This window comes from Lepisosteus platostomus, chromosome 16, assembly GCF_059453375.1.
Source record: "Lepisosteus platostomus isolate fLepPlt1 chromosome 16, fLepPlt1.hap1, whole genome shotgun sequence".
Lineage (NCBI taxonomy): Eukaryota > Metazoa > Chordata > Actinopteri > Semionotiformes > Lepisosteidae > Lepisosteus > Lepisosteus platostomus.
In genome coordinates, this window is record NC_142626.1 from 14,512,185 (window position 1) to 14,524,766 (window position 12,582).

The 12,582-nt window shown below is 36.2% G+C and overlaps 1 protein-coding gene across 3 annotated transcripts in view; it reads right to left on the bottom strand.

Annotated features, from left to right (window-relative positions):
- Positions 1 to 12,582, bottom strand: part of LOC148646936 (interferon-induced protein 44-like) — a 222,119-nt gene that overhangs the window by 31,250 nt on the left and 178,287 nt on the right. For all 3 annotated transcript variants that reach the window (XM_088608987.1, XM_088608985.1, XM_088608986.1), the window contains 2 exons: positions 2,000 to 2,195; positions 677 to 829 (listed from right to left, as the gene is read on the bottom strand). In XM_088608987.1, coding sequence (XP_088465113.1) covers positions 677 to 829; positions 2,000 to 2,122 — 276 coding nt within the window. In that variant the 5' untranslated portion in view covers positions 2,123 to 2,195. The remainder of the gene's footprint in view (positions 1 to 676; positions 830 to 1,999; positions 2,196 to 12,582) is intronic.

Below are 12,582 nucleotides of genomic sequence, written 5' to 3' on the forward strand. Positions count from 1 at the left end.
TATGGCTTGAACAGATTCCAAGTGCTTGTACAAATGTGCTAAAGAAATTATACTTTGAGTATACAGCTTGTCCAAAGCCATCCATTATTAATACTATTAGTAATATCTTCAGTAAAGGCTTTGATGCATAAATATTTCTGATAAAGGTAGGTTGTGTACTTTTGTCCAACTGAGCAATCTTGCTTTCATAAAATATACCAACATTTTAATGACTGATGATTAACATGCTGTAATACACAGTTCAAAATTAAAAGCTCAAATGTTGTACATGAGAGGTTAAGCTCCCCCTGGCGGTTTTACAAGGTGACGCTAGATAGTTTCTGGCAGAGCATCAAATGACGCGCGATTAACCACGTGACACTGCGTGACGCTGCGTGACACCGCGACACGCCCACCGGGGTATGCCGCGGCATACCCCACCCATTTTGAATGGCTGCATCTGTACAGTACAATCGGACTGTTTGTCAATATTACAGAGACAGAGTTTTGTGCCAGTGATCATCCAGAGCTCCACTTGAATTACCTGCTTTTTACCATTCTAGACTTGATACTTGCTAATGTGCCTCACTTCTGATTCCTCTCCAAGCCGTCTGTCTAAAGAGGCTAGTGTTTAAACTGAAGATTATCCGAAAGCAGTTATGGGATGGAATGGTGATGCATTGTCAGTACAACTTACCTTGTATCCATCTTTTATATGGCCATTCACCGCACTCATGAAGTCATCAGGATGTTTCACAATTCTATCTGTTCCCATGATGTCATAGATAACAAAAGGGAGAAATCCATCTCCTTCTCCATTTGCACAGTCCTCTACTCTGAATTTATTAAACTGAACAGAAAAGACAGAAAAGCTAAATTATAAATTCTGAGAGAATTATCCCCACTACACAGATAAATGGGCATCAGTGTGTTGCACTTTTAAAGGTCCGTATAGTTAATACCATAGTACTAAAAGACTAGATCATCTCACTTCAGGTCTTCATGGACAGATGCCTTTGTTTTGGCTTCAATTTAGCCATTATGGAGACTTATTGGAAACCTTAAACAGATTTCTACATTTGCTCTTTTCATATTCTCTCTTCAGGAACTGATTTAAAAAATAACATATCATAAACTGCTAAGTTTAGACTACTGCACAAATTAGCACTTGCACTTCAAAGTACTGGACTGTCTGCACTATGTCCTGTCTTGGCTGTATTATAACATCTAATGTCTAAATGTATTGTAATGTCCATTGTCTGTTTGTCATTTGTATCTATTTTTTAATTTTTCTTTCACTGTTACTATGTACAGCTGAATGAGTAAGCATCACAATACACTTGTATATGGCAAATAAAAAATCTTGAAATCTGAAACTCTATTTAGTTGTAGTGTTGTCAAAATACATAGTACTTCAAAGAGGTTTGCATCCTACTATTGACCAAGTCTGAAACTACATCTTTTCTTTGCTGTGGTGTAAGGAGGCACACCAGGCCACCAACCAGAGCTGATTATGGAGAATAAAAATACTGGATTGTTCTTTTGGGACATTTGGTTCTGGTAACTGGGGTCAATGGGGTTCTTGTACTTGATACTAGTTGTATCATCTGTTCTGTATGTTGAGTAGGCAATCATAGAAATTGTTTTAGCTTTAGGAATACTTTTTATGTAGATGGAAGACTGAAATACTGTAAATAACTGGGATATTATGCACATTAGGATAACTGTCCATGAGTGCACTGAAAAAAAGAGAAAAAAGATCCTGTTGCAAGAAAAAAAGGGTCTTAGCATCCTCATAATTGCTACATCGACACCAAAAAAGCAGTTCCTGCATTTAGGCGTTACAATCCATGACATTAATAGTCAGGAATAATCCAGACATTAATAGTGCCAAGACAATGTAGAGTTTGCTATATACTATCATAACTAAATTACCCGTATGTTTATCAGCATTGCAAATAATTTCTAAAGAATTTAAATATATTATTCCATTCAACACACCCTCTAAATGGCTACTAACCTTCTTGGTAAAACTGTGTTCATCTTCACCAGCCAAAGCCCGGCTTGACAAATGACCTTGTAACGCAGAATCAATTGTATTGATGTAACTGGACTTTCCAGCCTTGATCTGCCCAGTCATCATGATTCTTAATTCTTTTACTTCTTTGGATTTTGGTGTTAAGGTCGTTATTTCTTTCTTAAGTTTTTCTTTCTCCCTGTAAATAAGAAAGAACACATTAATTCATCCTAGAAGGGTATATAACTGGTGTTCTACACTGTTCTGTGGGCAGACACTTATTGTCAAAAACAGCTTGACGGAGTGGTTTACATAAAATAATAGTAAATATCTAAATTTTGTATTTACAATTTCCTGTGATATTACTATTGTAAGTAGAGGTCACTCTACTTAACTCTAAATAATCATTTTCAGACCAAAGATTATGCTTTATAAAACCTTTCTGTTCACATTTTTTTTTGCTTTTGGTACATAACTAAGAACATCTCTGTTAATATATACAGATCCAGCCATTCAGAATGCAAACAGGATAATGCAGCAATTTGCAGTGAACACACCTCAGTGCAACATAGCACACCACCCTTTTTTATATTGTGGTGTAGGATAGCACTGTTTTGTAAAACCGCCAGGTGGAGCACTGAAAGCCTAACATGGCATGTGGAAGCATTTGGACTGTTGCCAGAAAATGCCTGGTTTTGAATTCCACTCAATACTGAGCCCCTTGAGACAAACATTTTCCAATGATAGAATTTAAGTTGTATAGAGATTAGACTTTTATTCATTTTCTACTGTATGTTACAGAATGTTAAACATTAAATTAATAAAAGAAAGAAGGTCTATTTTACAAAACAAAATGACCATGTTGGGTACAGTAAATAGTTTATTATTATATCTTGTGAGTGCAACATGCTTCTTTCATGTTTAGATCCAAATGTTTTACATTACTTTTATATTTTCATTCTGTTTTACATCCACATAGTTTTAGAGAGTTACATTACTCTGCCAGATAAACTGTATATAAGGAACAATTTTTAATAATTTTATAATTTTAGCATATTGTAAACACATTGAACTATTTTAATCCACATTGAAATTATGTATATTTCTTTATAATGCTAAATTCAGGAACAAACAATTAGGAAGCAATTTTATTTGAGATTTTTATTATGAAAAATATATTTATATACTTGGCTTCTTACTCCAATTACTGACAACCATGACTTCTTACCAGGCATTATGGATTCTGTGTTTTACACTATGGGTGTCAGGAGGTACAGATGCAGCCATTCAAAATGGGTGAGGTATTTCGCGGCATACCCTGGTGGGCGTGTCGCGGTATCACGCGGTATCACGCAGTGTCACGTGGTTAATCGCGCATCATTTGACGCTCTGCCGGAAACTATCCGGCGTCACCTTGTAAAACCGCCAGGGGGAGCTTAACCTCTCATGTACAGCATTTGACCCTTTAATTTTGAACTGTGTATTACAGCATGTTAATCATCAGTCATTAAAATGTTGGTATATTTTATGAAAGCAAGACACAACCTACCTTTATCAGAAATATTTATGCATCAAAGCCTTTACTGAAGATATTACTAATAGTATTAATAATGGATGGCTTTGGACAAGCTGTATACTCAAAGTATAATTTCTTTAGCACATTTGTACAAGCACTTGGAATCTGTTCAAGCCATACTTTGTCAGGCATTTTGTTTTACTTCAACGGGCATAAAAACTTCCTTGCTTTTAACTGGGCGTTTCATAATTTCTAACTACGAAAATGATTTAAAATGCGACAATTATCATTCAACTAGAGCTCAAAATATCACAAGGATCCTCAAGAGCACAGCAAAGAGTGTATTAAAAGACATTTTAATTTATCAACTCTTTCTTTTCCGTATACCAGATTTTATGGAACCACTTCAGAAGGGTGTCAGCCAGTCAGATTCCAGGAATCGGTACTTTAAAGGAAAAATACACACCGGTATTCCATTTCTCCCTAACGATTTTAAGCATCGAAGTATTTAACTAGCATGTGAAATAGCGTGTGAAAAAGTGGTAGTTTTAAGCTTTTCTGCCAATATAATATGGAATCGCGTATCTAAAGAATTTAATAACGATATGATTATATTCGTGTACTGCGACAGGGCTGTGTAGGGCTGTTTCGCCTCCCTCTTCATGTGAGTTGTCCTGTAGCCTACTGGTCTATGTGCCTGACTAACAACTCACAGGTTGTGTGTTCAAGTCCAGCTGGTGCTGGACTTTTCTTTTAACAAACATTTCTTCGAAAAAATAGAATAGCGATATTATGGACAATCAATTGACTTTTATATTTCAGAATATCACAACATGATCGATTTTAAGTCATTTTTGATAACAATGAATAGTCACCTTCTTCCCTTCTGACAGCGGTTCCTGCTTCTATTGTGTGTGTGTGTGCAACAGAGTAAATTTTTATAGAGAAATGGAGGCTGGACAGTATGCGTTACAATATAAACATTTATATTGATTTAAATCGTGTTCTGCTTTAAATCGCAAACACATGTTTAATTATGTGTTTTTTAATCATAATCAGGCTAATGCATTTCTACATTTCTGTATGAACCAGCTTAGAGGTTCATACAGAAAGACAGCTTGTGTTTAAATTGAGTGTAAGGTAATTTATGCTTCTAAAGTCGTGGTCAGCATTTATTATTGTACTGTGTTGTAAACTTGTTCTGTGCCTAGTCACATTATTTTATAGCGTTTTTATTGTGTTATTAAATCTGGTGGCGCTGTGTGTTAGTTTCCTGACTCCCATGTCACATGGTCAGTGATTGAATCCTATGGAACTATGACTTTATTTTTTAACAAACATTTCTTTGAAAAAATGAAACGTTTCCCTTGGTCAGAGATTAAATAAAACCTCACTCGCACCAAACAAATTTATATTTCGAAATATCACAACATGATCGAATTTAAGTCTTTTTAATAACAATGAATAGTCACCTATGCGTTACAAAATAAACATTTATATTGATTTGAATCGCGTTTTGATTTAAATCGTAAACGCATGTTTAAATATATTTGTTTAAAGGCGATATACTGTATAAAAGCGCTGATTCCTATGGAGTGTGTTCCGCCGGGGATTCAAGAAATTTATTTTAAATAAGCTGATAAAGCTTAGACTAACTGTATTCTAGCCTATATTACAACAGAACATTGGACAATGCAACGTAAATTGCAAAAATGCACTTGGAATCTGTCCAAGCCCTCCTACAAAAATTATTTAAACTGCGACACTGATCATTCATCTCTTAATAAACTTTATTTTATATAGTGTTTTAAGCGAATAGGTAATTAGATTGCTCATAAACCTAATTGCTCTTTCTACATAAACACAGCATGATTGCTCTCTGAAAATGCTTTTCCTTTATATTTAGGTTCAGATTTCAACTATAGATCGTATTATTATAAACTTTCTTGGAAAAATGTATTTTATGTAAACCATGTTTGCTATTAATTCATTTAGGGCTAAAATACATTCATTGTCTTCCAATCGAGTCGAGCTGACATTGGAAGCTTGCCACACCCGGACTGTTAAACCAACGCATTAGCACGTCAAAGCCCATTGAGGGTATTGAGCTAGTATTGGCTTCAGTATTAGCCATACAGAACATTAAAGTGCCCCTTTTCCATTCAGCGGGTGCCTGAGCCGCTGTGTCCTATCTTCTGACAGTCGCCGTTGTAAATGTCTGTAGAGTGTATCCTATTTTTAGTACTATATTTTTGTATTATATTCCCTATTAATCAAACTCTAAGAGTATGTATCGGCTTGTCCCCTCCTCCCGCCCCTCTCTGTGTACAGTGGAGCCTCCTGTCCAGCCAGCACATGTCCACAGACATTCACAACAGCGACATATCATAAAACGTTTGCACATATAGTTAAACTATTAGTTGTTTTTCAGGAAGTTAAAAAAAACACTTGAATTACCTCCAGTCTCTTGAAATAAAGTTATTTTTCAAGCAATGAAACAAACGTCGGGCAATGTGTTTTTTTTAATCCAACATTGACAGCCACATCTTAAATCTTGTCAGTCAGGTCTTTTTTTCTCTAGTTGAATTGTGGTTTAAACATCGCACGACTTTAAAAGCTAGAAAGATAGGTTTCGATTCACATTAGCTGGCGAGTCTTGTTAACAAAAAAACTAATAATAATGTAACATGCCACTGTTTGTTCATGAACAAAGTTAAACTGAGATTTCCTTAGATACGCGATAAAAAAAAAAAATTGAATCCACATTCCATAAGAATCAGCGCTTTTACAGTATATATCGCCTTTAAAGGTGGCTTCTCAAAACGCTTTACAGGATAAAAACAACCAGAACAGCAACAACAACAATATTGTATTTCATTGCACTTTGAAAACCAAGTAATAACTTAACTATACGTGCAAACGTTTCATACGTTAACTATAACTTAACTATACGTGCAAACGCCTGTGTACCCATAAGTATCTTATTTGCCTTGAGTCCCGGCTATGTCTCTCCCCTTCCCCCCTCTCTCCCTCAGTTCAATTCAATTCAAGGTGTTTTATTTGCATGACAGATGGGTACAAGCAGTGTTGGGTATGTATATCGTAACGCTTACGGCCGACAGGCACTGTGTAAGAGCCGGCGTACCAGAGCAGGTGACGTCACCGCCCTTCCCTGTGATAGCAGGACTACAGCTACTGGGCTGTAGAGAGATCTCGCCTTAGCTCACGGGGCTAGGTCACTGCAGAGAGACGCGGGAGTCCCGGGTTTGAGCCCCCGGCGGTTGGGGGCTGACCTAATGCGGCAAGGGCGCCTGCCAGAGCCCCTGTTCTGTTACAGTATTTTGATATTTACACCCAGCGCGGCACCGAGGGAGCGTCTGCATTTATAACTTAGTTTTTAAAATTAGTCAAGCAATATGAAGCATCTCCTTTTACTTTTAAGTCCCTTAAATACATTGAGCACAGCTTTCTCACCACTAAAGATTGCTTTTGATACCATCCTTACACAAAGCAGAAGGGAAGCAGAAGGGAAATATTAGTGCCTGAGCATAAAAAGAATAGGAGCATACTGCAACGCGTGTGAAGTCCATAAACGATATTAATTTTGGAACTTAAACATACAGTATATGTTTAAGTTTATACAGTATATAAACAATCACGTATCTCAAGAAATTAATAAGATATAATTATATTCGTGTAATTCGTATAATTATATAATGTCAGCGAACTCTTGTTTTTATGTCCACTATAACTACGCTGGGCAAACGCCCAGTTCATCTGCCATTTTCTTTTACATTGCGGGCATTCTCCTGGTCTGTGTCTTCTAGGATATAATGCCAGCGAACTCTTGTTTTTATGTCCACTATAACAGACAATCTCCTTTGCTTTTAACCGAGCGTTTAATAATTTCCTAAAATGAAAATGATTTACTTTATTTCCCTCACGGGATCAATAAAAGTATCTATCATCTGTCTAAACTATGGGACAGAATTCTGGGGTCTCCCCATACCAGAGATTATGGTAGGGCTTCAGAATGGTGATTGGCTGACACCATCTGACACCCCTCTGATTGGAGAAAAAAGACGTGCTGGTTTGCTATACATACAGTACTATACCAGGAAGAGGATTTCTTTTTGTTCGAAACGTGTATTTTAAAAGTTTAAGAAGTAAAAACCTTACAGCGTACACAGATTTCGTTATCTTTGTGTTATGCATAATAATGTTCACCGCTCTGTCTAGCAAATTAATAATAAACTTTATTTTATATAGCGTTTTAAACGAATAAGTAATTAGATTGCTCATGAACCTAATCACTTGCTTTTTCTTTTTATTTAGGCTCAGATTTCAACTATAGATCGTATTATTAATAACCATAATAACAACCAACCAACAAAAACAACCATATAAACATAATACCAACCAAAAACATAGATAACGACCACAATACAAAATCAAATATATCAAACCATTATACTCTCGCAAATTCCTCCAATTATCATAATCCCGCCCCTTATGCAAAACCAAACCCTCCTCCCATCCCAGTTTATCCTCTTTATCATCCTCAAAATCTACCTCGATTTTCAACTTAAAGCATTACTGCTTACTGGGTTTTTTTTTGGGGGGGGAGGTGTCTTTTGCTGGAAATCTCGCCTGCTTCCACTTTACTCAACCCCCTCTCTGCCGGAGTGCTGGCTGTGACGAAATAAACCGGTTTCACAGGTATTTTCAAAGTAGGAAGTACAGTGTTAAGTGGTAGCTGGGCTCCTCCCTCAATAGAATCGCTTTAACATGCTAATGCGCTGGTTTAACAGTCCGGGAGTGGCAAGCTTCCAATGTCAACTCGACTCGATTGGAAGACAATGAACGTATTTTAGCCCTAAATGAATTAATAGCAAACATTGTTTACATAAAATACATTTTTCCAAGAAAGTTTATAATAATACGATCTATAGTTTAAATCTGAGCCTAAATATAAAGGAAAATCATTTTCAGAGAGCAATCACGCTGTGTTTATGTAGAAAAAGCGATTAGGTTTATGAGCAATCTAATTACTTATTCGCTTAAAATGCTATATAAAATAAAGTTTATTTAGAGATGAATGATCAGTGTCGCAGTTTAAATAATTTTCGTAGGAGAGCTTGGACAGATTCCAAGTGCATTTTTGCAATTTACGTTGCAATTTAGAGCTTTCTGGCAAGAGGAGACACCCAAATTATAATGTAACATTATAACATTAAAACAATAACAACAATAGTGGCTAGGCAAACGATTTTTTTTTCGAAATACAAAATGAGATACTGATGTGCATGAACAAAGGTATACTGCAATTTTCCTTAGATACGCGATTAATGCTTCGTAGGAGGAGGCGCTCTTTTCCTCTAGTCTAACAGTCTGTCCACAAACAAAACATTCCTGTTAGACAAGAGGAATTGAAAAAAAACAATTTTGTCAATGGAAACCGGTGTGTGTGTCTCTCTCTGCTGGATGTCCCTCTCACTCTCTGCTGAATGAAAAAAAGCATTTTATTAAAAACACGTTTGCGTTTGTCTGGTATTTACTTTGGTCCCTTTTAACTGTTTTTCGATCTACTGTATTGCTTTGAGATGCCACTTTTAAAGGTGATATGTAAAATAAAGTTTTTTATTATTGTTATAGAGAAACATGATCAGATTTTCCCTGGTTCAGAAAAAAGATCTAAAGTGCTACACATAACTTTCTTAATTCGATGTATTTAAAGCAGTGAACTACTGTAGGTGTAACATAACATTCAGAAATACAATCACGTATTTGACAAATAAAAAAATGATTACAATCTAATCCTTCCACGTTTGATCCCAAAATCCCAAGAAATATAAATCTTAATGGGTAAAAGTTTATTAAGATACTTAGAAGACTTAGATACTGTATCAATGTATGTTGCATTAGCCTGATTATGATTAAAAAACACATATAATTAAACACGCGTTTGCGATTTAAATCAGAACACGATTTAAATCAATATACATGTTTATATTGTAACGCATACTGTCCAGCCTCCATTTCTCTATAAAAATTTACTCTATTGCACACACACACACAATAGAAGCAGGAACCGCTGTCAGAAGGGAAGAAGGTGACTATTCATTGTTATCAAAAATGATTTAAAATCGATCATGTTGTGATATTTTGAAATATAAAAGTCAATTGATTGTCCATAATATCGCTATTCTATTTTTTTGAAGAAATGTTGGTTAAAAGAAAAGTCCAGCACCAACTGGATTTGAAAACCCCACCCGCCAGTTATTAGTCAGGCACATAGACCAATAGGCTACAAGACAACTCACATGAACAGGGAGGCGAAACAGCCCTACACAGCCCTGTCGCAGTACACGAATGTAATCATACCGTTATTAAATTCTTTAGATACGCGATTCCATATTATATTCCCTATAATCAAATTCTAAAAGTATGCTTGTTGACTCCGGTATCACGTTAGTTAAAGACTTCGATGCTTAAAATGTTTAGGGAGAAATGGAATACTGGTGTGTATTTTTTTCTTTAAAGTACCAAGACCAGCTATATACTGTATGTTTATGTTCCAAAATTAATATCGTTTATGGCCTTCACACGCTTTACAGTATGCTCCTATTCTTTTTATGCTCAGCTACTAAGATTTCCCTTCAGTGGTAAAATTCAATATCTACAACGGGCACAGTAAAGACCTTTACAGTAAGTCTTTCTACGACAGACCAACGGACCACGAGTGCCCCTGTCGGTCAACTAATCACGTACCGCGGTACCCAGCGTCATCTTGCGTCATGATACGCGACACCGCAGCCAATTACCTGCGGTATGTGTCTGTACCACGCACTTTGAATGGCTGCATCTGTATGAGACAGGTAAAGGAATAATGTAGTTTTTCTTTCCAGCTCGGCTATTAACAATTTTATACTCATTACAGATGCAGCCATTCAAAATGGGTGAGGTATTTCGCGGCATACCGCGACACGCCCACCGGTGTGAACCGTATCACGCGGTTCACGTGTGTCACGTGACTAACTATCCGGCGTCGCCTTGTAAAACCGCCAGGGGGAGCTTAACCTCTCATGTACAGCATTTGAGCCTTTAATTTTGAACTGTGTATTACAGCATGTTAATCATCAGTCATTAAAATGTTGGTATATTTTATGAAAGCAAGATTGCTCAGTTGGACAAAAGTACACAACCTACCTTTATCAGAAATATTTATGCATCAAAGCCTTTACTGAAGATATTACTAATAGTACTAATAATGGATGACTTTGGACAAGCTGTATACTCAAAGTATAATTTCTTTAGCACATTTGTACAAGCACTTGGAATCTGTCCAAGCCATACTTTGTCAGGCATTTTGTTTTACTTCAACGGGCATAAAAACTTCCTTGCTTTTAACAGGGCGTTTCATAATTTCTAACTACGAAAATGATTTAAAATGCGACACCTATCATGAAAAGAAAAAAATACACACCAGTATTCCATTTCTCCCTAAACATTGTAAGCTTTGAAGTCTTTAACTAACGTGATACCGGAGTCAACAAGCATACTTTTAGAATTTGATTAAAAGGGAATATAATATGGAATCGCGTATCTCAAGAATTTAATAACAGTATGATTATATCCATGTACTGCAGCAGGGCTGTGTAGGGCTGTTTCGCCTGCCTGCTTATGCGAGCTGTCTTGTAGCCTACTGGTCTAGGTGCGTGACTACCAACTGGCAGGTTGTGTGTTCGAATCCAGCTGGTGCTGGACCTCTCAGTTTTATTTATTTATTTTTTAATCGCGTAACATAAACATATTACCGTATGCAAACTGTACTGTATACAATATGTATATGTATATTTAATGTCTTAACTGTGCCCGTTTAAGTATTGAATATTCATATCTAATTTTACCACTGAAGGGAAATCTTAACATAAACATACAGTATATGGCTGGTCTCGGTACTTTAAAGAAAAAAATACACACCAGTATTCCATTTCTCCCTAAACATTGTAAGCTTCGAATGAAACCACTAAATAAAGACATAAATATAGAAATCTTAAAATTTGTTTTATTAAATGTTGGTAGCAGGATGAACTGTCAGAGTGTATATTTTGTCGCAAAGTTGCTACAAGATGTTAACAGTGAAAAAGGTATTTAGAAATGAGTTATTTCAAGATGAAAAAGAAAACATACACGAAACATGGTTTCATTACGACCAGAATCGGTCTTGAGATATTTTTAACTTGATTTACAGTATTTGAGAGGTATGTCTTAACACCGATACTACAGTGCTTAAGTACTGCTCACGTATATGTTTCTAGGTTTATATTATGCATTTCATACGGTCAAATTACTTTTGAGCAACTAATAAGAAGCGCGAAACGGTATGCGTTTTAGTTTCATTTTGTGCTGGAACCCGTGGATTGATTAGAGATATCAAGTACATACAAGTCATTTTTTAAATGTTGTAGTTCGTCTTGAAAAAATGTTATGAGTACATCATTGTAGAGAAAACCGGTTCAGGGACGCCAAATATGTAATCATAGTGGCTCTCTGAAGGCACCAGTTCTGTAGGGTTTGGGCGTTTACTGTGACAATTATTAATTGTAGCAGTAAATCACAAAGCTGATTCTTTTGATGGCTTTAGAATCCAACCATGCGACATAACTCAAACAACGCGCACACACAGGTACTAATACACGAGGATACATTTATTAATACATAGAATATGCATATAAACCTAACAGATCTTAGCGAGAGGGTTATCAGAATACAAAAGGTATATATTCAATCAGTTACAAAGTGTTACACATATCAAGAGGACATACGTTCAGTATATCATTCATTAAGACCGTTTCGTAAAGTGAACTTGGTTACAACTTCTACATTAGATACTCAAACAAGTACATAACTCTTAGGAATTAAATTGATATCAACTGGTTGGGATAACAATTGAATTCTCGAGCTGTAATGCATTGAAGTTGAATACTCATCCAATCTTTGGGGATTCAGATCTCCTGCGGGCACAAAGAAACAGTTGCAGGCTGTTGCTGTCCAATCCGCGCTCTCT